The 27,824-nt window shown below is 42.7% G+C and overlaps 1 protein-coding gene across 3 annotated transcripts in view; it reads right to left on the bottom strand.

The window, feature by feature from the left end:
* The window catches only part of St3gal3 (ST3 beta-galactoside alpha-2,3-sialyltransferase 3), a 193,256-nt gene that overhangs the window by 90,848 nt on the left and 74,584 nt on the right, over positions 1-27,824 (bottom strand). For all 3 annotated transcript variants that reach the window (XR_006147704.1, XM_042681871.1, XM_042681883.1), the window contains one exon: positions 19,048-19,090. Coding sequence is in view for 2 of the 3 variants with exons in the window: in XM_042681871.1 (XP_042537805.1) it covers positions 19,048-19,090 (43 nt within the window). In the remaining variant the exon portion in view is untranslated. The remainder of the gene's footprint in view (positions 1-19,047; positions 19,091-27,824) is intronic.

Below are 27,824 nucleotides of genomic sequence, written 5' to 3'. Positions count from 1 at the left end.
TTCACTGGGAATAATTTCCTTGGCCACAGATTGGAATAAGTGCCTCTCTGCTTTTGTACCCCCTGCCCCTCCATCCACACCACACACTCAAGCCCATCACTGACATAATGAGGGTAATTGTTGGTATCATGTTTCCCTGTAAATACTGTACTTTCTTGAGATCAAAGTCTGATTTCCTCCCTATCTCCAGCACCTAGCACATAGACAGGCACCCAAGGACCTCCATAACTTCCTAAAAAGTGAAACGAACCTGACATTATCCCTGAACTCTTCATTGCAGACCAGGCAATCTCAGGAAGCCACAGACAGAGACTGCAAACACTTCAGAAGATTGTATTCTAAACTTGACTTTGCTGCTATATGGCTATGACCAGGCCACCCCACATCATTGGGTTTCAGTGTGGAACTGGAGTCGTCATCCTTCACTACAGCTCTGTTCCAAACAGTCTAGAAAAGACCAAGACATCTTCAGTGACTGGGCCCAGTGACCATGAGGGCTAAAGGCCCCACCTGCTGGGGCACCTGAGTGAGCCTGGCCTGCTGCCAGATCTGAGTCCCAACTTCTGTCCCCACTCTTGGGCCCACTGCCAACTCTCTGGAGCCTAGCTGCTCAAATGAGCTGGGCTCAATGGCAAATTGGCTCTAAATGCTACTTTCTTCAGGGACTTGGGGTGGAGGTCCGGGTGGATAAGTATCTGAACTGGGGAGCCAGAAATGATGATGCCACAACCTGTTAGGTGTTGTCTGATTCACTCCTGGTGTCCTAGTCCAGGGCCTCACATAAATAGCTGTTTATTGAATATAGACAAATTCATCTGTTTCCACAGTTCTTTTAGAAGTCAACAGTTTAGTCTTTGCTATCAAAGAAATCCAGAGTCTGAAATGCAAATGCTGAGTGACAAGCTGGGACTTTATTTGGTAGGCAAAAGAAAGTCAAAGATTCTAAGAGAAGAAAAACAATATTTTCTTATGTAAACAGCTGTATTTTAGAAATGAAATATAAACGCCAGTGCAATTACTGAGCTTACTGGAAGCTTTTGGACTAGGCAGTGACTAAAGCATTCTGGACAGCTTTCAGCGACTCCTCTCAACAACACTGTGAGTCTGGGTGCTGTGCATTATTAATCTGCACATGAAGCTCAGAAAGATGAAGCGCCCTGCCCAAGATCGAGCAGCTGGTAAGGACTAGGCACTGCAATTGCACCCACTTCTCTCTAACACCACGCGGGAGCTACTGTCATGAAACTACCAGCAACATGATCACAGAAGATGGCACAGAGCCCAGTGGCAGCATAGGAGTGGTGAATGTGGCCAGAGATGGGTAGAGAAGGAGGCCATAAAGGCCTCACCCTTCTTTTTGAAAGTCTGTACACAAATGCTGTGGCATTTTAAGACCACCCACCCTCTTCTTGCCCAACTTGTATTATGAGTTCCTGTGGTCTTTCTGAATTCCCAAAAGTTTCCCAAAGAAGTTGGAAGATAGAGGTCAACTTCCCAGTTTAACACCGAGTGTTGTAGTACTAAATGTATACACAAACCTCTGGCCATATCTTTCTTCTCCCTAGTTTACACCCTCAGCTCTTAGAGGGTGTTCAAATGGCTGTGGATCAGCTGGGGCCTCTTGGGCATCCAATTTGGAGAGAACACTAAGCCAGCTGGAGGGAAAGCCAGAACCAAGGAGGGGAGGCAGAAGATAACCCTTCCCACAGCAATGCAAGGTAGTCAAATATCAAGGATGATGAACACTAACCAACTATCATTTAGAAAGCAAGTCTGGGTACAGTGGGCCATGTCAATTATTACCAAATTAAAATGCCTTAGACATGGCCTCCTAACTGTCCCAGTGAGAGAAGAATAGGGGGAGTGTTGGGGATTCTGAGTCATACAGCAGGCTGGGACCTCAAGGGCAGTCAGCGGTCAAAACCACCAAGATTAATGGTCGCCAACTCCCTCAGGCCAGAATTGTTAGTTTCTCTAAGGCACTCTCACTCCAAATGCCAGGAGGCCCCACAGATGTCTGATGGGATCATTAGCCCTTGTTCTTCTCCCACTTTGCAGCTGGCCTTTCATTGTGGGAGAGTTAGCATTTCACCAGTAAGAGCGTCCATTGTGCTGAGAACGTGACTACCAAGCCCCTGGGGTGAAGAGTGTAAACCACATGTGCTCTACAGAGGAAATCCAGACAGCCAGACTGGAACCCAAAAGAAGGAACCTCACTTTCACTCCTCTGCTTTACTTAGGGCCAAGTTTGAAGAACTAGGCGAAGCAATGGGTTGTAAACAAAAGAGTATAGGATCTGGAATGAGAAGTGGTGGAAAATCTGATTCTCAGCTTCCTTGTGTGCAATGGAAACGGCACAATTCTCAGGATGTGGTGACAGGCCTCTGAAGCACCACAGAGTGCTAAGGGAAAGAGGAGATGGTAAAAGCAGGCAATCAGAATGGGAGGCTCTGAGTACCTGGTTTGGCTGAATTCAGCCTCAAAGGCGAATATATTGACTGATGGTAGAGATACATATGAGAGGTTAACATAAGGAAGTAAGGAGCAGCACCACAGGAGCCTGAAAAAACAGTGGGTATGCGGGAAAAATAATCAGGAATGTGTGATGACCCCCTTGCTAAAGAAGATGATGTTTCTAAATGAATACTAGGACCAGCTATATGACAGCAGGCCAGTAAGGTGTGCCCTGGGACTGACACTTGGTTTTGGTAATATGGAGGTCACTGCTGACCTCTCTGAAGCCATTTTACTGGAGTGTGGGGTGCAACTCTGACTCCACTGGATTTCAGATGAAGGATGAGAGAGGATCTGGAGTCATAGAACATAGGCTATTTTTAGGAACTTTTGCTCTAAAGGGAGATAAGAGAAATGTAGCAATAGCTGCAGGGAGGAAACAGGGTAAAGATGATGGATTTTGAGGCTAGGAAAATGAACAGGAAGTGTGAAAGGGGAAAGGGGAGGAAAGAACCTTGAAGATTATTCTGAGGAAACTACAAATGAGTTGTAGGCATCTTGTAACTGACAGTCTAATTTCTAGAACCATTTCAGAGAGGATTGAACAAAGATTGTCCCTGTACTACGGCCCCCTCCCTTTTTATGTGCTAATTTAGTGATGTAGAGTTCAAACCACTGATCATGGAAAAAGAAGATTATGTATGTAACACTCAGCACATTGCCTGACAGAAATCAAACTTCATTTTCAAAGCTAGCCAATATTACCATTCTGGGGGGACTTGTAGGAATGTGCAGAGGAGACCTTCAGCATAGACCTCATTGCTTCTCCAATACTGTCCTTCTTTAATAAGGATACATTTCTTTAATTACTTACTAGTTATTTCTTAACAGTGACATGACTTTGGAAACAGAAGAAGATGCTTTGTGATCTTACTCTGTTCATTAAACTTTCCCATTTCAATTTTCATCTGAAACAGCCTTTGTGTAAGAAATACTTAATACTGTCTTAGCTCTTCTCCAATTCCAAGAGGTAAACTATTCTCCTTAAGGATAATTCGTCTCCTGTGACTGCTGTCCCTCTGACCCTGCTACTCCCTGTCTGCTGGCTCTTCTTGCACTGCCACCAGTGTCTTCCTCCATCCATTCCACTCTGGATATCACTGGTGCTCTGCTCTTTGTGGGTTTTCTCACAGCTTCTACCACAGCTTTTGTCTAGCCATCTGGTATATATTCTAAAGCACTATCAATGTCCTCTCATTTTCAGAAAAGAGACCTGCTTGGATTTTTGTAGTATTTCTTCACTCTGAGGTCTTGTCGTGGTCAGTTCAGTATCTTCCATTGTACAGGCCATGTTCCTATCTGATCAGGATGCTGGAGCTGATATTACTACAGTTTAGCTTTGCCTCAGGCTGGTCACTTCCTTCATCTTCATTGAAAGGATGTTCTCCCAGCATTAGCCTGTTCTGCACAGACAACTCTCACAGACTCAAGAGTTGGGCCTGCTCCAACTTGATTTTGTTTCCAACTTTCATTTCTTTAAAAATAGGAACAAAGGGCTGGGAAGGTGGCTCAGTGGTAGAGCGCTTGCCTTGCATGCATGAGGTCCTGGGTTCGATTCCTCAGCACCACATAAACAGAAAAAAAAAAGCCAGAAGTGGCTCTGTGGCTCAAGTGGTAGAGTGCTAGCTAGGAGCAGAAGAGCTGAGGGACAGCGCCCAGGCCCAGAGTTCAGGCCCCACGACTGACAAAACAAAAACAAAAACAAAACAAAACCAGAAGTGGCACTGTGGCTCAAGTGGTAGAGTGCTATCCTTGAGCTGAAGAGCTGAGGGACAGCACCTAAGCCCAGAGTTCAAGCCCCACCACCAACCAAAAAATAAAAAATAAAAATAAAGCCGGGCGCTGGTGGCTCACGCCTGTAATCCTAGCTACTCAGGAAGCTGAGATCTGAGGATCTCGGTTCAAAGCTAGCCCGGGCAGGAGAGACTGTGAGACTCCTATCTCCAATAAACCACCAGAATACCGGAAGTGGCGCTGTAGCTCAAGCGGTAGAGCGCTTGCCTTGAGCTGAAGAGCTGAGGGACAGCACCCAGGCCCAGAGTTCAAGCCCCACGACCAACCCAAAAAAGATAAATAAATAAAAATAAAAATACACCCTTTTTCTGGGTTGTAGTAGAAGAACAAGAGAATTAACATACTGAGAACAAACCAGGAGCCTGGCAGTAGATCTAATAATCCAACCTAGTTTTACATAATCATGCAAAGCAGTGCTGTGGGGGGTAGAAGAGTCCAAGAAGAGATACAGTTCAAAGATTGATGACTGTTCTACAACTACACTATTAAAATTTTAAATGATGAATTTAACATCATCAGAAAACTATATAGCCTAGGTAACATTTGCATTTTTGGTCATCATCAACAAAGTAGTCACCACCTGTGAGAATTACTCAGACAATGCAGCATCCAGAGTATTGATGCCAACAGCTGAAATAAATGGTCCCTGGAAAACTAAAGAGATAAGATCTAGCTGGTTGCTGGTGGCTAAAACCTATAACCCTAGCTACTTAGGAGGCTGAGATCTGAGAATCAGGGTTCCAAACCAGCCTGGGCAGCAAAGTCTGTGATACTCTGATCTCCAATTAACCACTAAAAAACTGGAAGTGGAGTTGGGGCTCAAGTGGCAGAGCACTAGCCTTGAGAACAACAAAACAAAAAACAACTCAAGGACAGCACCCAGGCCCTGAGTTCAAGTTCCAGGACTGGCACAAGAAAAAAAAAAAAAAGAGAGAGATCTATACTGTTATCTATAAAACCAGCCTCCAAAAGCCACGGTACTGTAATGGCAGCATTGCTATCTGTTTATTGTGGCAGGATATGACAACAAAAACAAACGTAGTTCTTAAAACTACCCAAAAAGAGAGACTGGAGGTGTAGCTTAGTTGGGAGCTCATTAGCCAGTGAGCAAAAGCATTAGGTACTGAGTTGAGTCCAGGTCTTAGACCAAAAATAAACAAACAAAAAAACTACACAAAAAGGGGTATCTAGATGCTTCAAAGAATCTTTGTGCTGACTGGAGGATAAACATATACTTAAAATACTTATCTTTGCTGGGTGCTAGTGGCTCATGCCTGTAATCCTAGCTACTCACGAAGTTCAGATCTAAGGATCATGGTTCAAAATCAGCCCTAGCAGGAAAGTCCCTGAGACTCTGATTTCCAATTAACCACCAGAAAACCAGGAGTGGTGCTGTGTCTTAAGTAGTAGAGTGCTCACCTTGAGCTGAAGAGCTGAGGGACAGCGTCCAGGCCCAGAGTTCAAGTCCCACGACTGACCAAAAAAAAAACAAAACAAACTTATCTTTTTTCTACCTATTGTTCTAAATCCTCATCAACAAACCCTTAGACTTTGTATGAGCTCAACTGCTTTATACTGGTAGAAGTCTTATAAAAATATTTTGCTGAGGTCTTGCTCACCCTTAAAGAAGCTTTACTCTAAAGATAAGTCTATTATTTTCACTTTTGACAAGAAAAAGCTGACTTCAAAACCCATTCTTCTATTTTCACAAAACATTCACTTTGGTAGAGAGAATGATTGACTTTAAAAGTAAGAAGACTGAACTTTAATAACTAGCCCCCAGTCAGGTACTGATGGCTCACACCTATAACCCTAGCTACTCAGGAGGCTGAGATCTGAGGAACACAGTTGGAAACTATCTCAGGCAGGAAAGTCCATCAGATTTTTTTTTTTTTCCTCAGTCGTGGGACTTGAACTCTGGGCCTGGGTGTAGTCCCTGAGCTCCTTTTTGCTCACTGCTAGTGCTCTACCACTTGAGCCACAGCGCCACTTCCTCCATGAGACTCTTATCTCCAATTAATCCTAGAAAAAAAACAGAAGTTGGGCCTGGGGAGGTGACTCAGTGGTAGAGTGCTTGCCTCGAATGCATGAGGCCCTGGGTTTGATTCCTCAGCACCATATAAGCAGAAAAAGCTGGAAGTGGTACTTTGGCTCAAGTGGTAGGGTTCTAGACTTAAGCTGAAGAGCTAAGGGACAGCGCCCAGGCCCAGAGTTCAGACCCACAACCAACCAAAAAAAAAAAAAGCCAGAAGTGGTGCTGTGGCTCAAGTGGTAGAGTGCTAGCAAGTAAGCAAAAAGGAACTCAGGAAGTGCACCCAGGCCCAGAGTTCAAGCCCCAGGACCAGCAAATACATAAGTAAATAAGTAGCTCTTTCTCTTACTAGTTTTGTAACTTCAAGTAAGAAAGACTCTTAAAATAGTTGTAATAATGTACTTTCATAGGACTAATGGGAAGATCAATGAATATTGCTATAATGGATATCTGAAGACTCTGTAAAAGGTTATATAAATGTCAGTTAAAGCTATTATTTACCTTTAACTTCTGCTTTTCCTATCACTTTTAGGTTTATCTGAATTATCACAGTTTCATTTTTACTTATTTGAATTTTCTCCAGACTATTTGGTTGTCTCCAAACATTTGCTTATCAGGGTAGGAGATCGTGAGATTATTATTATTTTTTTTCTTGTCAGTCATGGGGTTTGAGCTCTTAAGCTTAAGGCTAGAGCTCTACCACTTGAGCGGCAGCACTACTTCTGTTTTTCTGAGTGGTTTATTGGAGATAAAGAGTCTCACAGCCTTTCTTCTTCGGGCTGGTTTGGAACCTCGATCCTCAGATCTCAGTCTCCTGAGTAGCTAAGATTACAGGCGTGAGCACCAGGCAAGATGATGAAAATTTTTGAGCACAGAAAAGGAGGAACATTGAACTGAGGCCAGCATCTGCTATCTTGATTATTGTAGCTTTACTCTGAGTCTAAAGACAGGTTGTATCAGTCTTGAAACTGCATCCTTTATCAGTACTGCTGGCTACCTGGATCTTCTTTCTGCCTTTCTAGATTTGTTGATATCCACAAAATAAGATGCTGGGATTCTACACTGAATTGGTAGAACATATTAGGAAGAATTAACATCTTAATAATACCAAGACTTCCCGCTAACATAACTATTTCTCCAATTACCTGAATTCCATTTTTTAGCTAGTTTTATGCATCTATCTACACATGTGTCACACATTCATATTTGTCAGACATTTCTTTTTTTGTGTGTGTGCTAATATAAATGGCACATTGTGTGTGTATGTGTGTGTGTGTGTGTGTGTGTGTGTGTGTGTGTGTGTGTGTGTGCTGGTTCTGGGGTTTGAACTCAGGCCCTAGGCACTGTCCCTGAGCTATTGTGCTGAAGGCTAGCATTCTACCACTTTGAACCACAGCTTTTTTGTGGGTATTTCATTGGAGATGAATCTCTTTCCTACTAGGGAATGGCTTTGAACTGTGATCTTCAGATTTTTGGTGCCTGGCTGACAATGTGGATTATGTTTTTGGTTGTGTACCAGCACTAGGGCTTGAATTCAGGGCCTTACACCTTTTTACTCACAGTGGGCACTTTACCACTTGAGTCATGACTTGTGGCTTTTTGCTGGTTAACTGGAGGTAAGAATCTCACAGGTATGTCTGCCTGAGCCTCTCCCAAACCTCAATCATCAGACCTCAGTCTCCTGAGTAACTAGGATTATAGGTGTGAACCACCAATGCTTGGTAATACTGTTTTAAAATTCCAATTGAGTTAGGAATGTAGCTTAGTGGTAGGGTGCTTGCCTAGCATGCATAAGGTCCTGGGTTCGATTCCTTGGGACCACATAAACATAAATTAAAAAATTTCAATTATTCATTGTTGGTATATAGAAAAGAAATTTTATATTAAGCCTATATCCTGCAACCTTCCTATAAGCTCATTAGTTCCAGGACTTTTGTCTCTCTTTATGTCATTTAAGAACAGACAGAGGTAATACTTTTCTAATGACCTTTTTTTTTTTGGTAGGTAGTGGGGCGCTGTCCCTGAGATTTTCAGCTCAATGCTAGCACTCTACCACTTGAGCCATAGCACCACTTCTGGCTTTTTCGGTTTATATGGTACTGAGGAATTGAACCCAGGGCCTCATGCATGCTAGGCAAGTACTCTACCACTAAGCCACATTCCTAGCCCTCTGTAAATTTTTTATTTAATTAATTAATAAATTAATTTTTTTGGTCAGTTGTGGGACCTGAACTCTGGGCCTGGGCACTGCCCCTTAGCTCTTCAGCTCAAGGGTAGCTCTCTTGAGCCACAGTGCCACTTCCAGCTTTTTCTGTTTATGTGGTACTGAGGAATTGAACCCAGGGCCTCATGCATGCAAGGCAAGCACTCTACTACTGAGCTATCTTCCCAACCCCGACTTTTTTTTTTTCAATCATTTTTTACTTAGAATGAAAGAAGCTATATTCTCTGTAGTCAATGTGGTGGGAGCAGCAGGTCATGGAGTGAGAGACTCTTCAGCAGATGGTGAAATTCAGGGTTAGATAGAAGTGGACACCACTTAAACAGTCCTGACCATTGCACTTCCAATTCCCTAATAAACTCTTCTTGTACTGATACTTGAAGGATCTGGGGTTTGTTATTAAAGGTTGGCACCAAAATCTCTTACTCATACCCTCTTTCTTTATTCTTAGTTGATTCAACAAACATTTATGCACCACAGATACTATATTAGGGACTATGAATATAGTTGTGAAGGGCAGTCAAAATTCTGCCCTTATAAAGTATACATTGTAGCTGTTCAGATTTACAATGAAACCAACAGTGTGAATTTGGAAAAAAAAGAGAAAACTATGTTGATTAGTAGGAAGTCTAGAACCATACATAGAAGGGTTCAAATATTGGCTTGAACACATATAGTTCTGTGAACAAAAAAGTAAATTGCTCAGCCCCTTTTTAGTCAACTTATTCGTTAAAATGTATTTAAATACCATCTATTTCAAAGAATTATCAAACAATTCATTAATTCACACAACAAACATTTACTGATCTATCACTATGTGATAGATTCTAGGAAATATTCTAGAAAATAGATTTTAAAAAATCCTGTCTTCCTTCTCTTGTGTGGAGGCAGACAAATAACAAGTAGGTAAATATCTGGAGTAGTCAACACTAATGAAGAGCTAGAGAATATGACACAGTAAAAAGGACCAGGGAAGCCAATGGGGGATAGAATGAGAATTTTAAATGGCGTGGTCAGGGAAGGTGGCATTTTGGCTAAAGTCTGAGAAGGTGAGGAAGTAAACAAATTCTAGAGGTATTTGGGGGAGGATTATTGCAGATAAAGGGATGAGAAAATGCCAAGAGTCCAAGACAAGATCTTTGATATTTAAGGCACCCAAAAAAATGGAATCCAATAGGAATAATAAATGAAAAGGACAATAGTGGGATTTAGAAAACCAGAATTTATATGTTAGTTCCTAAGCTTAATCTTTACCTAGGAAAGATCGAGTCACATTCTAAGAGAAAGAAATAGCCACTACAGAGTTCTGATACAGAAGTGATAAGGTCTATCTTGTGTTTTAACAGGATCATTTTGGTTCCATGTGGAAGTGGATCGTATGAATTAGATCTTATGTGTCTTTATCCCACAGAGGCTGTGTGTTGAAGGCTTGGCAACCAGCTGATGGTACTGCTGGAAGGTATTAGAACTTACAGGGGTGGGAAGCCTCCAGTATGGCCAAATAAGGCCCATGGAATCATTTGGTACATGGGCGAGATAGATACATATGCTTCTTGTCTGCTGCCTAGGGCTGTCTGCCTGTAGTGATAATTTAGTATGACCCTTGAATGAAGTTATAAATACCAAATGGCCCTTGGCAGAAAAAAGATTTCTCGCCCCTGTGGTGGTAGCAGCAGGTCTTGCAGTGAGACTCTGCAGGAGATGAAGAAATTCAGAGCCACTTAAATAGTTCTTCCTACTACACTCCCATTCCCTAATATTTTTCTAATACTGATACTTGAAGGATACTTCTAGTACTGATACCTGAAAGGTAGGGTCTCAGTAGAGTCAGATCACTAGGGACATGGCATGGCTTTGAAAAGGATATTGGGACCCCAGGCCCTTCTGTCTCTCTTTGCTGTCAAGCTGCCAAGAGGTGAGCAGCTTTCTCCACCATGTGCTCCTTTATCATGACATGTCATCAACACAGGCTCAAAGGAACAAGGCTGAGTGAAATCACAGGCAAAACTAAACTTTCTTCCTCTTCTCCCACCCCGCCCCGCCCCGCAGTAATAGGGATTGAACTCAGGGTTTACAACTTGAGCTACACCTCCTCAAGTCTTTATGCTTTTGTCTGAGCAAGTCTTGGACCATGATTCTCGTATCTTTGCCTTCTGGGTAGCTGAGACCACATGTAGGCACTATCCTATCTGCCTTTTGTTTCTGGTGCCAGTTCTGGGGCTTGAACTCAGGACCTCACAGTCTCACTTGACTTTTTCACTCAAAACTAGTTCTCTACTGTTTGAGCCACACTTCCCCTTCTGGTTTTTTGCTGGTTAACTGGAATCTCAGACTTTTCTGTCCCGGATAGCTTTAAACTAAGATCCTCTGATCTCAACCTGTTGAGTTGGTAGGATTAAAAGCCTAAGCCACCAGTGACAAGCAAATAGAAGGAAAAGGTTGCCATTTTTTGGAATAGGAAAGATTCTGGAAGGTGATTCTGGAGTTTGGTTCTGAGCATGTTAACTGTAAGAAAAATATAACTCAGGGTTGGGAAGGAGGCTCAGTGGTAGAGTGCTTGCCTTGCATGCATGAGGCCCTGGGTTCGATTCCTCAGCACCATATAAGCAGAAAAAGCCAGAAGTGGCACTGTAGCTCAAGTGGTAGAGTGCTCGCCTTGAGCTGAAGAGCTGAGGGACAGCACCCAGGCCCAGAGTTCAAGCCCAGGACTGGCCAAAAAAAAAAAAAGAATATAACACATTCAATTGAAGGAGACAACTAGCTACTGAGTTTGGAGAGCTGGATTTGATATAATTTGGAGGTCATCAGCATGCAGCTGACATGTAGAATCATGAGACTGGATGATATCCTCTTGGTGACTGGTGTGAGGAAGAGATAACATCAAGTACCTAGTATGGCACTGATACATAATACTTCTCCCCTTGTGGCATAGGAACTTGGAATTAGGATGTTCATTTCAAACTGTATTTTATTTTTTTGAGAAAGTGTCGTTATGTAGCCCATACTGGCTTCAAATTCATAATTCTCCTGCCACAGCTTCCTGAGTAGCTGGGATTACAGATCTTTGCAACTAGACTCTGCTTCCTTCAGCTGTATTTTAGACTTCCCCATATTTATAGGCATTTTTACAACTGGTCTGGTTTTTATAGTGCTCCAGGGATTAAAAGCTGTTTTCAAGTGGAATTCCCTGTGAAATTATAGACTGAGTATTGAAGTCTCCATGGTCTTGCACATCTGGTAACTATAAAATATCCCACGGTCATTACCTGATCTATGTACATACCTTAATAATAACAATAAAATTATATTAAATAAGGCTCACAATAGCTCAGGAACCACACACCTGAACACCAGGATCTGGTTCCTTCAAAGGATCTAGATGCCTGCTCACTCCCCTAGACTAATGAGCACATTCCTGGTACATGGTGGTGTTTTTCTCCTGAGACTGAGATTTCCTTAGGATTCTGCATGGAATGCTTTGCTCTTAGATGGGGACAGAGATCACCTTTGCATTGCCTATCAGTGAGTCCTACCCTGACTCTATACTTAAATCTGCAGGATCTTCAACAACAGTCCCATAGCAGATTTTTCAGAGAGCCTAGAGTCTCTTGAAGGGTCAGATTTGAACCTTTGGCTGTACATTAAGTAGCCTAACCCTAGAGATAGACAGGATCAATTCCGGGCAACCTTGAGGCCAGCAGTACCCACAGACTTACCAGGCTCTCATCCTGGTTATTTCTGTCCACCTCAACTATTTTCTCATGCTCAAGTCATTGCTCTCTGCTACACTCCCTCTGCTCCTCACTTTAACTCTCCTTTTTGTTCTATGAGATCTTGCTCCTTTGTATCAACAGCCTCTTCAGTGAATGTTCCTTCTATCTTCTGCTCTCAAAGAAACCCAAGGCTCCTCTGAAAACATCATGTCTAACTTCTTCTGCAATGCAACTTCATCTAGCCTCATGCACCCTGGGAACACCTATCATCTTCTTCATATACCTTTTATGTGTTCAAACAACCAACAGCCCATCCTAATTTTTTAAAAAATCTGTTGCTTATGCTATCCGGAAATACTAAGCTTTACCCCTCCCCTTGAAGTTCTCATCACCCCCTCCCACCCCTTCACTAAGATTTTAGTTCACAAGATGTCCTCTCCAATAAATCTTAGAAGGCTGTCCATCTAGATGAGAATTTTCACTTTTGTCCCATTTACAAAGCATACAGTGGGTGCATCTTAAGAAATATTAAATGAATAAGTCAAGAAATAAAATTGAGGATATGGAGCACGTGGTTAGTTGAGTTCAGGTCTCATTTCTGGGCTATACTGATAAAGTTACAGGCTAGGTCGAATCTTATTCTTGGGCTACTAATCTTTTCCCCAGTTTAGTGTGGAAAATAAGATTTAAGAGTTAAATGATAGTCAAGAATACAGCTAATAAGATTTGACTACCAACATTACCCATTTTGTGTGTGCGCATGTGTATGTGCAAGTGTACACGCTCTAGTCCTGGGGTTTGAACTAAGGGCATGCGTACTGTCCCTGAGCTTTTATGCTCATGGCTAGCACTCTATACTTGACCACAGCTCCATTCTGGCTTTGTGGTAGTTAAGTCTCATAGGCTTTCTAGCTCAGGCTGGCTTCAAACCACGATCTTCAGTTCTCAGCCTCCTGAGTAGCTAGGATTACAGGGGTGAACCACTGGTACCTGGTTCATAGCCCCCACTCCCTTTTGGTGCCATACCTAGGGCTTGAACTCAGGGCTGGGGTGCTGTCCCTGAGCTTTTTGTGCTCAAGGCTAGTGTTCTACCACTTGAGTCACAGCATCTCTTTCAATTTTTTCTGAAGTAGTTTATGGACTGAATTTTCCTGCTTGCATTTTGAACTGTGATCCATAGATCTGTCTCCTGAGTAGCTAGGATTACAGGAGCCACTGGTGCCCCAGGAACAGCCCAATTTTTATTTTTTTATTTTATTTTATTTTATTTTGGGTCCAGTCGTGGGGCCTGAACTCTGGGCCTAGGTGCTGTCCCTCAGCTCTTCAGCTCAAGTCTAGCGCTCTACCACTTGAGCCACTTCCGGCTTTCTTCTTTTTGCTTATGTGGTGCTGAGGAATCGAACCCAGGGCCTCAGGCATGCAAGGCAAGCGCTCTACTACTGAGCCACCTTCCCAGCCCCTATTTATTTATTTTTTGGTCAGTCGTGGGGCCTAAATTCTGGCTGGGTGCTGTCCCTCATCTCTTCAGCTCAAGGCTACCGCTATCACTTGAGCCACAATGCCACTTCCAGCTTTTTCTGTTTATGTGGTGCTGAGGAATCAAACCCAGGGCTTCATACATGCAAGGCAAGCACTCTACCTCTGAGCCACCTTCCCAGCCCTAGCTCAATTTTTTGTTTTGTTTTGGTCTTTTTTTTGAACTCAGGGCCTGGCCACTGTCCCTCAGCTCTTTAGCTCAAGGCTAGAGCTCTACCACTGGAGCCACAGTGCTACTTCTGTTTTTTTTTTCTTTCTGGTGGTTTATTGGAGATAAGAGTCTCATGGACTTTCCTGCCTGGGCTGGCTTTGAACCACAATCCTCAAATCTCAGCCTCCTGAGTATCTAGGATTACAGGTGTGAGCCACCGACACCTGGCTGTGGGACTCGTGTCCAATTAGCCATCAGAAAACTAGAAGGTGCTGTGGCTCAAGTGGTAGAACGCTTGCCCTGAGCTGAAGAGCTGAGGGACAGCGCCCAGGCCCAGAGTTCAAGCCCCATGACCGAGGAAAGAAAAGAAAAGAAGAAAGAGGGGGGGAAGGAAGGAAGGAAGGAAGGAAGGAAGGAAGGAAGGAAGGAAGGAAGGAAGGAAGGAAGGAAGGAAGGAAGGAAGAGAAAAAAAACTTTAGCTAGCAGCCTGGTAGCCCACACCTATAATCCTAGCTACTCAGGAGGCTGAGACTTTAGAATGGCACTTTGAAGCCAGCCCAGGAAGAATAGTCTGAAAGACTCCATCTCCAAAATAACTAGCAAAAAGCTGTGCTAGAAGAGTGGCTCGGGGGATAGAGTACCAGTGAGCAAGCAATCCAAATAAGTATGAGGTTCTGAGTTCAAACTCTAGTACTAGCATTAAAAAAAAAAAGACGACAAGGAGTTAAAGGAATGGCTCAAGTGGTAGAGTGCTAGCTATGAACAAAAAAGCCAAGTAAGACTGGGAGGCCCTGAGTTCAAGCCTCAGATGTGAGACTAGGTCTCACTAACTTTGGCTAGGCTGGCTTCCAATTGCAATCCTCTCAATTTCTGATCTTGAAGATCTGTGATTCTAGGCATGAGCTACCACACTAAACTATACTTCCCAATCCTATGTATATAATTCACTCTTGTCTTTTATTTATTTATTTATTTATTTTTGGGTCCGGGCATGGGGCCTGAACTCTGGGCCTGGGCGCTATCCCTCAGCTCTTCAGCTCAAGGCTAGCCCTCTACCACTTGAGCCACAGCACCACTTCCAGCTTTTTTCTTTTTGCTTATGTGGTACTGAGGAATCGAATCCAGGGCCTCATGCAAGCAAGGCAAGCGCTCTACCACTGAGCCACCTTCCCAGCCCCTATTTCTTTAAACTTTTATTTGTATAAACTGTGGTTGGTAATTCTAATATGAGAAATCTTTCAGAGTTTTTCTTTGTTGTCTATTGTTTTTCATGGTTCTCACTAAGGAAGCTTACTTCCTTGTGTATTTAGTTTTGTTTGTTTGTTTGTTTTTACTCTCAGTGCTAGCTTCCTTAAAATGTTACCTGTGAGAAATCCATATCTTTCTTAAAATTTTTTATTGTTATTATAAAGGTGATATACAGAGGGATTACAGTTTGGAGATGTTTTGCTTTTGCCAGGAGGCACTGCCTAGTCTAAAACAATATATACTGAGCTCATGGGCTTGGGAGTCCCTAGATCACCTGAATGAGAATCCTGGCAACAAATATCAAATGCTTTTGTTTTGCTGACTTTTACCCTAATCCACTGGGAGTTATGGTCATCTTTCCTGTATTCTGGCTGGGGTGAGCAGATTTTGATCTAGTTTTCCTTATTGTGAGTCTTTTCAGGATTACAGTGTGGAAAGGGTCAAAGGCAGCAAACATGGAAGCAACAGATCCAGAGGCTAAAAGGAGAGGGTCAACATTTGATCAGTTTTAGAAAAGTACTAGAGATATAGATGAGTGGAGAGAGGGGGCACAGCGATTTTTAAAGAACAAAATGGCTGAAAAAATTCCAGAACATATAAATTTTTATAAACTGCAGACTAATAAACCCCAACGAAGATACGTTTTTTGAAAAAATACCCATACATTTGTATACCTACTCGTAATTTTCTTTGGAGGTGTTGAGATTTGAGCTCGGGGCTTTGTGATTGCCAGGTAGGCATTCTGTAGCTTGAGACACACCTCTAGCCCTTTTTGCTCTAATTATTTGTGAGACAAAAATCTCACTTTTTGCCTGGACTTGCCTAGACAAGTCTATTGTTTATACTTCCTATCATAGCTGAGATGACAGGTATACACTACTATAACTAGGTTTTGCTGTTGACATGAAGAATTATAAACTTTTTGCTCTGGCTGGCCTGGAACCACAATCCTACCAACCTCAGGCTCATGTATAGCTAGGATGACAGATGTGCACCCTAGACCCAGCTATCAATTGAGATGTAGTCTTGAAAAATTTTTGCTTAGTCTTGAGCCATGATCCTCCTGATTTGTTTCTTCTGAGTGGCAAGGATTTCAGGTGTGAGTTACCACTCAGACACTTACACATAATTTATAGAACCTTTAAAAATAATTCCTCATAAAACTACAGGAAGTGAAAATTAATTATATTTTCCACAAAGGAAAATTAGGACTCAGAAAGCTAAAATGTAGTACTAAGGTCACTTAATACTAAGCTGCAGAATTCAAATCTAATTTATCTGATCCAAGTTCAGGTCCTTTCCTATACATTAGAAACGAATGAAACATAGAGAAAGACCTACAAAGAGACAGCAACATTTTGCTGAGGAATTGCTCTTCAAAGCAAAACTTCAATTTGGAAACTTCTTCCTGGAAGAAGTTTCACCTACTGTAGTGGAAAAGCCTTTGCGGCAAGAGGCAAGAAAGTTCTAGTTTGTACTTCAGACTGTGGGTTAAATGAAATGGGGCAAGCCAACAACTTGGCCAAAGACCAAGCTGACTTAGATGGTTCATGGAACCAGTCTGGAACCCAGCAGCAAACTACACACCAGTCTTTACAGAACTTAACCATCAGGACAGCAGAGCAGGCACATCCTCCTGTCTTCCCTCATTTCTGAAGACAGCTTAAATACTGTAGTTAGCATGTCCTCAATAACATGTTCTTTGTTCATCAATGTGATTCAGCTTAGTAATTACTATGGCTTTTGTGTTCTGGTGGCATTTCATGTATTATCGTTCATACTTCATGTATTATCGTTTTATCCTAGAGCATTAAATTAAGACTTTTCTAAGAGTGAAGCCTGAAGTTTTCTAGTATAATCATGCCTTGTTCCCTAGATGGTAACATGTGGCTGACATCTCTTCTCTAGCCTTCTAAAGAGAATTGACCATTCTTCTTTTCTAGCTGACTCTATGATGAATCAAAGCTGGGAGAGTTACCATGTCTAAACTCATAGTCTGAGGTACCAGATTCTAAGAAAAGGAGACAGATACCGGATAATTCATTAAAACCCAACAGCTCCTGGTTTGATGCTTTTATGTAGGTATTACTATCACCATCTAAGGTAGCTATGGATAAGACCTTATGCAAGAGAAGAAAGGAAATGCAATTCTGATTTTCCATTATATCTGTCTTGATCAGGATAAGGGACTTAAGTATATAAAGATGACTTCACCCAGAAATAAGTCATAGGAAGTGGTAACAGAGTTTTACAAGCATTTATTGAGCACTAACCATGAGTAGCCTTGTGTGGGGTTTGAACATATAGAGCAGACATAACTCCCATGCAAAGCATGCTGGCCAAATGGTGAAGTTCACAGCTATCCACCTATCATCCATCCATCTATCCAAGGACAGGTATACTGACTTAGCTTACAAACATGTATTTACCTGTACTATCCTATCCTCTAGAAAGACCAAGAAGGCTAGAACAGGAAAGAATCTTGGAGGATTAGCCTGGTGCCAGTGGCTCACGTCTATAATCCTAGCTACTCAGGAGGCTGAGATCTGAGGATCACAGTTCAAAGCCAGCCTGGGCAAGAAACTCTGCGAGACTCTTTTTTTTCCCCCATGGTTTTCTTATAATATTGTTGTTTTTGTTTTGTTTGTTTTTTTTTCTGTGAGACTCACCTCTAATAAACCACTAGAAAACCAGAAGTGGCGCTGTGGCTCAAGTGGTAGAGCGCTTGCCTTGAGCTGAAGAGCGCAGGGACAGTGCCCAAGCCCAGAGTTCAAGCCCCACGACCGACAAAAAAAAAAAAAAAAAAAAAATCTTGGAGGATTAAATATCCAGTATTTGAAAGTCCCCTATGAGTTAACCATTTCAATTAAATCCGTCTAACAATCCTGGAAAGTATGTATATTGTCATATTTTACAAATGAAACAGGTTCAAAATGGTTCAGTAGCTTGCCCAAAATCACAAAGAGAATAAGTGGTAACCTGGGATTTTTTGTTGTTTTGTTTTGTTTTTGTCAGTCTTGGGGCTTGAACTAGGGCCTAGGTGTTGTCCCTGAGTTTTTTCCACTCAAGGGTAGCACTCTACCACTTTGAGCAACAGTGCCACTTCCAGATTTCTGGTGATTAATTGGAGGTAAGAGTCTCACAGACAACCATAGATCTCAACCTCCTGAGTAGCTGGGATTACAGGTGTGAGCCACCAGCACCTGGCTGGTAACCTGGGATTTAAACAGATCTGACTGGCTCTGAGTCTGTGACACTAATAAAATAGTAATCATAACAAGTTAATTATAATATAGAAATATGATTGGTAACAGAAATAGAAAGTGCAAAGGAAACATAGAGAAAGAGATAATTGATTTTATATAGGAAGAAATGAAATTTGTTTTCTAAGTAGACTAACAAGGAAAGGAAATTCCAGGCACAAGTAACAGGACCTACAAAAAGAAAGGGAAAGAAGGGTTGATCTGTGGCATGAATAACAGAAGTTGAAGCTGGAAAAAACAGGAGAGTAACCATACCAACTTTGAGTTACAACTTGGTAACTCAACTGCCTTCTACTCTAGGAGCTTTTCCAGGGGCTTCTCTGTCCCTCCACTCTTGGCAGTGGCCTCCTTCACTAATGAGCTGCCTCATTAGTGAGGCAAATGTAAAGCTTGTATTTGTACCCACCACTCTATCTTGCCCAGGCCCCTGTGGATTATAGCATGCACCAACATTCTGCTGATAACCTGCAGTCAGAAGCTCCAGGGAATCCTCTAACAACCACAGGGGGGAGCAAAGTTAGACCCCAGCATGCACAGACCATCACAGTGCCAGGGCATTTTCTCATTCTACTCACAGTTTAGAGTCCAACTTTAGGAGGAAGCCCAACCGATCATACTCTGAAAAAGAAAAGCACAAAATGTCACTGAAGTCAAGCCACTGCTGTAACAGGTTACATTTCCCAAACCTAGACCAATGGATAGAAAGCCCTTAGAAAAGAATCTAATTCAACTGCTTCAAATAACAGAACTAAATATGTAAATCACAAAACATTTGCTGAACACCTATTTTGTGAATAACCAGGATAAGTGAAAAGAGTATTTTTCAAGCTTTCTAGGCTACCCAGGCCTAGAATTTCCTTGCTGCATAAATGTAATAATTGAAACTAAAAATTGGTAAATGATGGAAAAGATCCTGGAGAAAGAAAACAGAAGCAATCTCTGCTTCTTCCAAGCACAATGTCTGCTGGATGAGCCAGGGTAACTATGGGGTGAAGATGTAACAACCACTGGGTCCTCAGGTCACAATAGCTGTTTTTTCCATGCTCATCACTGATATATCTGATTTTAAGAAGAGGAAATCTCCAATAATCACCAAAGGTGAATAACCTTTGTCCCATGTGCTTGCTGCAGGATTACAGATCTGTCCTCAAGATTTCCCACAGCAAAAACCAAGTGCAAAGGACTATTGCATGGTTCATGGCGTTCACAAAACAAACCATGAGAATCACAACTATCTTGCTGGAAGGAAATTTCTTGTGTCTCCTAAAACATTTTGCATAAGGAAAATGATGGAAGTACCATAGAACTATTTCTTTTTGTTTGTTTTTTTGTCGGTTGTGGGGCTTGAACTCTGGGCCTGAGCACTGTCCCTCACTCAACTTAAGACTAGCGCTCTACCATCTGAGCAACAGCGCCACTTCCAGGGACTATTTCTTATATGTAACGATTGGTGTGTGTGTGTGTGTGTGTGTGTGTGTGTGTGTGTGTGTGTGTGTGTGTGTGTGTGTGTGTGTGTGTGTGTGTGTGTGTGTGTGTGTGTGTGTGTGTGTGTGTGTGTGTGTGTGTGTGTGTGTGTGTGTGTGTGTCAGAGAGACAGAGACAGAGACAGAGGAAAAAGAAAGGGGGGGGGGAAGTGGAGGGAGGGAGAAAATAAGGTAGCCTGTGATTGCAGTTGTTAGCTGGCTGACTCACTCTGAGGATAAAACACAATATCAAGATGAAAAGTTGGATGGAAAAGGCTGGAAAGCAGCTTTCGAGGAACTCTGTCTTTAGTAAGTAATGAATGGCCAAGAGAGGGAAGTTATGCCCGCTGCCAAGTACTGCATGGGAGTCATTCTGCAAGGTCAATTAAGCCAGACTGCTGGCTTCCACAATCAGCTATGCCACAGTGCGAAAAGATTATACTTTTTAAACATTGAAGACACCAACTAGGACACATAACAAATTCTCTTGCTTCCCAATAGAATTTCCTTGGACAAGTGATGCTCTCTTCACATAATCCTGATTTGCTCTGACTCAAACAGAGGAGACTCGCCTTTAAAAAAAGGTCTTCAATGAAAACAAACAAAAACCACAATCTGCAAAAAATTTTAAAGTTTAATACTCTTCCAACATTCTTATTTTGTCCTCCCACGGAAAGGAAACCTTATCAACTTGCCAGATATGTGTCACTTGCTCCACATAGTGACAACCTTGGGGTGACTGCTATTCCTCAATCTGAAGCACATACAATACTCCCATGCTCTGGTAGATGCCTTTCAGAGATGCCTGTGAAGGCACTCCCCCTTGTAAACTCAAACATCTGAAGTCAAGCAAGAACACAACTGCTTCAGGGAAGAATAGAATTCCCTTTGTAGCACATCATATCACTTATTGTAACTGTATTAAAGACAAACTCTGGCCAGGAATGGTAGTATGTGCCCATAATTCCAGTTACTCAGGAGGCTGAGCCAGAAAGATAGTAAATAAGCCCAGGCTGGACAATTTAGCAAGATTGTCTCCTACTTGACAAATCTAAGGACATAGTGAGATGGACTGGCTAGTTATAGTAGAGAGTTGCATGGGGGCAGGCCAGTATTCCCAAAATCTGCTGCAGAAAGAGATGCATGACTAGCTACTCAGGAGGCTGAGATCTGAGGATCGCGGTTCAAAGCCAGCCCAAGCAGGAAACTCCATGAGACTCTTATCTCCAGTAAACCACTCAGAAAACCGGAAGTGGTGCTGTGGCTCAAATGGTAGAGCACTACCCTTGAGCTGAGGAGCTGAGGGACAGCACCCAGGCCCAGAGTTCAAGCCCCACGACCACCACCACCAACAACAACAAAAAGAGGGGCTGAGAAGTTGGCTCAGTGGTAGAGTGCTTGCCTCACATGCATGAGGCCCTGGGTTCGATTCCTCAACACCACTTAAGCAGAAAAAAGCCAGAAATGGTGCTGTGGCTCAAGTGGTAGGGCGCTAGCCTTGAGCTGAAGAGCTGAGAGACAGTGCCCAGGCCCAGAGTTCAGCCCCCATGACCGACAAAAAAAAAAAAAAGCATGAGTGGGCTAGGGTAGAGCTATCTTAGGAACTTCCCAAAACATCTACCCAGTGGGCTAACAAGTCCTAACAAGGTGCTAGAAACAGACACCTGTACTCCTGGACTCCTATGAGCTATGGTAATGAGCAGCAAGACTGAGGCAAAGTCCCCAAGATGAACAGGGTCTGCAAAATATCTACAAGAACTCCCTCCAAGAGTTTGCTTTAAACATGTGCCAGATCCAGAGAGTACTCTGGTTCTTTCTCTTCATTCTAGCTATCCCAGAGGTCAGAAAAGCAGCTAGCAACTAGGGGAAGAGGGAAAGAGGGGAAGAGAAAAGAAACCAGACCTTTTTCTTGGGTCAGGCATCTAGGTACTTACAGAGAAAAACGGCTCCTTCTAACCATGTCTGTCACAGGGACTCATCATTTTCACTAACCTCTCTCCTCAACATCTGAGGTCCAGAGAGAAAAACTGCTGCAAGCAAGCCCTGCCCCCATTCTCCTTCCCCTTGGATTCTGCCATCAGGAACTGAGGGGCCCAGTTAGTCACGTTTACCTAGCAAAGCTGAAGATGTGCATTTATCAGTTGCTGGTATCATGTTGCCAGTTATGAAGAAAGCTCCTCTACAGAAGGTAAAGCCAGAAGAGGGAAGCCTGATGACATTCTGGTGAGTTTTGGCAGCCCTTGAAACCCTAAGTACTCTGGTTCTATCCAAAGTTTGGTATGGAAACCATTAACACACAAAACCTAATCAGGCAAATTGCCCTGTTAAGTCAGTGCAACAGGTTTTTTGTACATGTGGAATACATTGGGGGATAACCACAGAAATCACCTTCATTTTCACTCCTGTGTCCTTAAAATGTTTTCAGTATGGGAAGTCCAGAGGAGTTCTTAATACCTCTAGGGTAATAAAAATTACATAGTCACTTATAATAAGAAGTTATAGAATTAGAGCAAGCATCTAGTCTTACACAGTAGTTGTAGCTTTCTTTTTTTTCCTTTTTCTGGGTTTTTTACTTTTGGTGCCAGTACTAGGGCTTGAGCTTAGGGCCTTGCACTCTTGCATGGGTATTTCACTTAAGGTTGGCATTCTACCACTTGAGCTACACCTCCAGTTCTGGCATTTTGCTGGTTAACTGGTGATAAGAGTCTGCCTGGGCTGGCTTTGAACCATGATCCTCAGATCTCAACCTACTGAGTAGCTAGGATTATAGATGTGAGCCACCCTGACTGGCTTGGTTAGGGCGTTTTCTTTTGTTTAGAATTTGACACCTCATTTAGAGCTGATAATCACATCATCTACTGAGAACTCCCAATTTGCAAGTGTAATTCCTTTCCATCATTTATGAAGGCCTGAAGTTTGACCTCTTCTACAAAGACTTCCTGAGCCTCCAATCATGGATTATACCTGACTAAGGTTTTGCTCTCCACTCCAGCCACATGTTCAGGTTTCTGAGGATCTGATATTTGTATTGTTCAGCTTCCTGATTAGAAGGAAAGCTTAACATAATCTTTAGGAAGTATATACTGGAAAAGAGAGCAACTAGGAAGGCCAGGATTAGCTGGCAGGCAAGTCTTGGTCTCACCAGCATGCACGGATCCCAAATTTGTACTAAAAACATAACATTCTAGGACTCTGAGCCCACCAGATACAGTTAGTATGGATATTCACATGAAGCTTTTTTTTTTTTTCCAGTCGTGGGGCTTGAACTCTGGGCTTGGGCGCTGTTCCTCAGCTCTTCAGCTCAAGGCAAGTGCTCTACCACTTGAGCCACAGCACCACTTCTGGTTTTCTAGTGGGTTATTGGAAATAAGAGTCTCATGGGCTTTCCTGCCCAGGCTAGCTTTGAACCATGGTCCTTAGATCTCAGCCTCCTAAGTAGCTAGGATTACAGGTGTGAGCCACCAGCACCCGGTTACAAGAAGCTTTCTTATCACCAGAAGATCCTCTCCTCTCAGGCATCAAAGCCAGCAGCTGCCATGAAAGAAAAATGTTTAGTCTGGTTGGCTTAGGCTTCCTGCCTCCGCCCAGGATATGGGAACCACCACTGAGAAGCACAGGTCCTGGGCTCCAGGTGGGAAGTGGCCTGGGTGATGCAAATCTGTGCCCTTCTCCTACTGCACCTGCACCAGCTCAGTGTATAGAATCCACAAAGTGCTTTTTCAGATGCCAAAACGTTTGAAATTAACTGCTAATGCTTCTACTGGCCCTTCAAAGGATGTTAAGACTTTTCAGTCATAGTAAAAGATTTACAAAAATTACTGGAAAAAATTTGGAGAAATTATACAAACTCCTGAAAGCTTGGGAAACTGGACAAAAACAAGGCATGCATCCAAGTGTGCATACACCTAATAATAAAACTTTCCCTATACAAAGCAGAATTAACCAAATTACAGAGACAAATACACAGTTAAGTCTCCTATGATCATAATATGAAACACATAAAAAAAACACAAAATTTGTGAGAATTCAGATGTGACAGAGCAGTTGCTAAATTTGAAGTGACAGAGAACCTTACATGTAACAAATGGAGAATGCATATTATTTTCAAGAATGCAGGGGACATTTCTGATACAGATCACCTGGGAGGCTCACATAGAGTCACTCCCCCATTTTTATCTAATTAAATTCAGTACTGGGAAGTTATCCAGCAGAAAGATGTTTTTTTTTTGTTTTGGTTTGGTTTTTTTTGTTGGTCCTGGGGCTTGAACTCTGGGCCTGGACACTGTCCCTCAGCTCTCCAGCTCAACGTGAGCGCTCTACCACTTGAGCCACAGCACCATTTCTGGTTTTCTGAGTGGTTTATTGGAGATAAGAGTCTTGCAGAGGAATGGGAAGTTGGCTCAGTGGTAGAGCGCTTGCCTTGCATGCCTGAGGCCCTGGGTTTGATTCCTCAGCACCACATAAGCAAAAAGAAAAAAAAAGCTGGAAGTGGCGCTGTGGCTCAAAGTGGTAGAGAGCTAGCCTTGAGCTGAAGAGCTGAGTAACAGTGCCCAGGCCCAGAGTTCAGGGCCCATGACCGGACCCCCCCTCCCACCCCAAAAAAAAAGTCTTGCGGGGTTTTCTGCCTGGCCTGGCTCCTAACTGGGATCCTCAGATCTCAGCCTCCTGAGTAGCTAGGATTACAGGCATAAGCCACCAACGCCCAGCTCAGAAACATGTTTTCTAAAACCTTAATTCTCACTTGAATGTTCACGTTTAATCATTGGCAATGAACACTGCCAGTTACTTCCCTTGAAGGGATATGCTCACTTCCATTAATGAGGAAATGTCTGTCAAACTACAAAGTTCCAAATGCCATAGTCTGGCCATTAGGTGTTCTTTTAAGTAAAAATGGTGTTCTATAAAAAAAAAAAATGTAGAGTTCGGTTGGCAGCACAAGCACACCAGCACTTTTCCTCAAGGCAACTGCTGTACTCAGTGTGCAGCAAAGGTGCCGTGAATACGTCTTATTTCACCACCCAGAATATTAAAAATGTGTACCTGAGGCAAGAACTCTAACGAATTTAGTAATTGCTGGGCTACAGGTATTCTAAATGGTAGAGCACTTGCCTAGCATGTGTGAGGCCCTGGGTTCAATTCTTAGCACTTCAAAGTAAGTGAGTAAGTAAATAATTTCTACTGCTTCATTGAGAACTGGTCTCCTTTTCTCTTTTCTTCCCTCCCTCCCGCTCCCTCCCTTTCATTCTGTATGTGGCCACAAAAAAATTGACAATGTCTACAAGTATGGTTTAGTGCTGGTGCATTTTTTAAAACAAAAAACAAGGAGTCTAGCCAGTCTTGTTTTAGAATCATCAGTGGAAAAAGGAAAGAAAATCTTGGTAGCTTATGTGATAATTATGACCTTAAAGACACTTGAAATGGCTCCAAGGAAACTCTGCCCCAGGGGTTCACAGATCACACTTTGTACACTGATTCTGCTTTCAGGTCTATAGTTTCAGAGAAGTTACAGACTCCCATCTTAGGAAAAAGCCTGGTCCTCACTGTGGTTAGAACAAGGCCTCTAGAACAGAAACCAGGCCTCTAGCCAATGTTGAAAGAGCTGAACAGGCATGCGTCTTGGAGCTCATGGAGTGGAGGATTGCCCGAGTCTCAGAGCAGACACAGGTAGGCTAGGTAAGGTTACCCACCGGAGTATAGCTGCAGGTGAAGGACAAAACACCTGTCTTCACATATACCCATATCCATGCATATTCGTAGTTACTGTAGCCTTTTATAGTCTCCAAGCCAGATGCATGTAAGTACTCTGAAAATTAGGGTAAATTTTACAATGAGCTTTGCTTTAACTTGAAATATTTGATATAAGAGAATGACACTAGATTTGAAATCTGTTTATAGTATTATGCTGTAAAAAAATTCAGTATCATCATTTTGAGAGGAAAAAACTATCATATGCTATAAATATAATTTATTTTATTTTTGTTGGTTGTGGGGCTTAAACTCTGGGCCTGGGCGCTGTCCCAAGGCAAGTGCTCTACCACTTGAGCCACAGTGTCACTTCTGGTTTTCTGGTGATTAACTGGAGATAAAGAGTCTCATGGGCTGGCTTTGAACTGCAACCCTCAGATCTCATTTTATGAGAGCTGACGGGAAAGCAATTATGTCTCCCACTCGCTGCCCCAGGGGTGATGTCAGAAGACCTGAGCCATGCCACACATGAATCATGGGAGAGGGGCTGGCCAAAGTCCAAATGATTTTCATATCCTTTCAAGACAGGGAAATAAGCCACGACATGAGATCAATTAATCAAAGACAAACTAAAATAGGAAAAGCAGTTTTATAAAATAAACAGAAAATCCCAGTATCCTAGACCAAATTAGCTAACCTGGTAAAATAACTTAGAAATGCACAAACTAAAATCCAATCCTGTGTGTGTCTGTGGGCATGCACGTGCATGTGTGTGTGTGTGAATATGTGTGTATGTGTGTGTGTGTGTGTGTGGTGTTGTGGGGGAGATGAGAGGTCTAGCACGAAGCATCTGATATGACAGAGACACATAGGGGGACAAGCTCCTCACAGCTATGTTCCAATGTAGCACCACTACATTGGCCAATGAGTATAGGACCTCCCTGGTGTCAAGTAAAAGATCACAGACTATGGAAGGCACCCAGGCCTATGCATAAGCAAAAGCCCTTCACACTATAGCCCAAAAAGTCACTTTATCTGTCCTGGGAAAACAGTGGGTGATGTCTAGGGCTGAATAATTGAGGTAAAGTCAATTGTACTTTTATATATATTTTTTATTTTTTTTTATTGTGAAAATACTGTACAGAGGGGTTACAATTACATGGGCAAGATAATGAGTACATTTTCAATTGTACTTTTAATATCAATTGTATTCACACATACCAGGGCATCCTCACTAGGCTGTAGGATGAAACAGAATGTCAAAGAGAAGCTGGCATAGAAAACAGGAAAAAATGATTCACTGTATAGTTTATGGCTTCAATATCATGGGGCTTGTCACCTGGTAGATTAGATAAGGCAAGTATCCTCACTGCTTTGGCTGAATGATGGTATCCCCTCTCAGGTACAGAACCTAATCCCCAAAACAATGCTCTTAAGAGGTAGGACCTTTAGGAGATGACTACATCATGAGTGCTCTGCCTCAGTGAGTGGGATTAGTATCCTTATAAAGGAGACTTCAGGCCAGGTGCTGGTAGTGCACACCTGAATCCTAGGTACTTGAGAGGCTGAGATAGAGAGAATCAAGATTCTAGGCTAGCCCAGCAGAAATATTTGCAAAACTTCCTTCTCAATTCAGAGCTGGGTGAAGTGGTGTATCTCTGGGAGTGGTGTATGCTACTCGGGAGGCTAAGATTGGGAGGATTGTGATTCCAGGCCAGTTTGGGCAGAAAAGTATGCAAGACTTCATCTCCACAGAGGAAAACTAGGTGCTGTGGCATGCACCTGTGATTCTAGCAACTACGGAAAGCCCAAAGTAGGTAGATCACAAGCCAGGAACATGCCTGGATGGAAAGCAGAACCTTATCCTAAAAACAGTTACCAAAAAACAGAGCTGGGAACATGGCTCAGCAGTATAGCATCTTCCTAGAAGTGTGAGGTCCTAAATTCAAATCCCAGTACTGCGGGTGGGTGGTAGGAGTAAGGGGGGAAGACTTCAGGGAGCCTGTCAGCTGTCTGCCCTTTCTGCTACATGAGGACACAGAGAAGAGATCATCCATGATTTATGGGTCTTCACCAGACACTTAATCTCCTGGCACCCTGATCTTGGCCTTGCTAGCCTTTAGAATTATAAGTAATAAATTTCTGTCATTTCTAACTTGTACAGCCTAAGATATTTCTGCTATAGTAAGCTGAACAGACTAAGT

The sequence above is a fragment of the Dipodomys spectabilis genome, unplaced genomic scaffold, assembly GCF_019054845.1.
Source record: "Dipodomys spectabilis isolate Male_0828 unplaced genomic scaffold, ASM1905484v1 ptg000002l, whole genome shotgun sequence".
Lineage (NCBI taxonomy): Eukaryota > Metazoa > Chordata > Mammalia > Rodentia > Heteromyidae > Dipodomys > Dipodomys spectabilis.
Note: the sequence above shows the minus strand (reverse complement) of the source record. Positions and strands in the feature narration are given on the sequence as shown.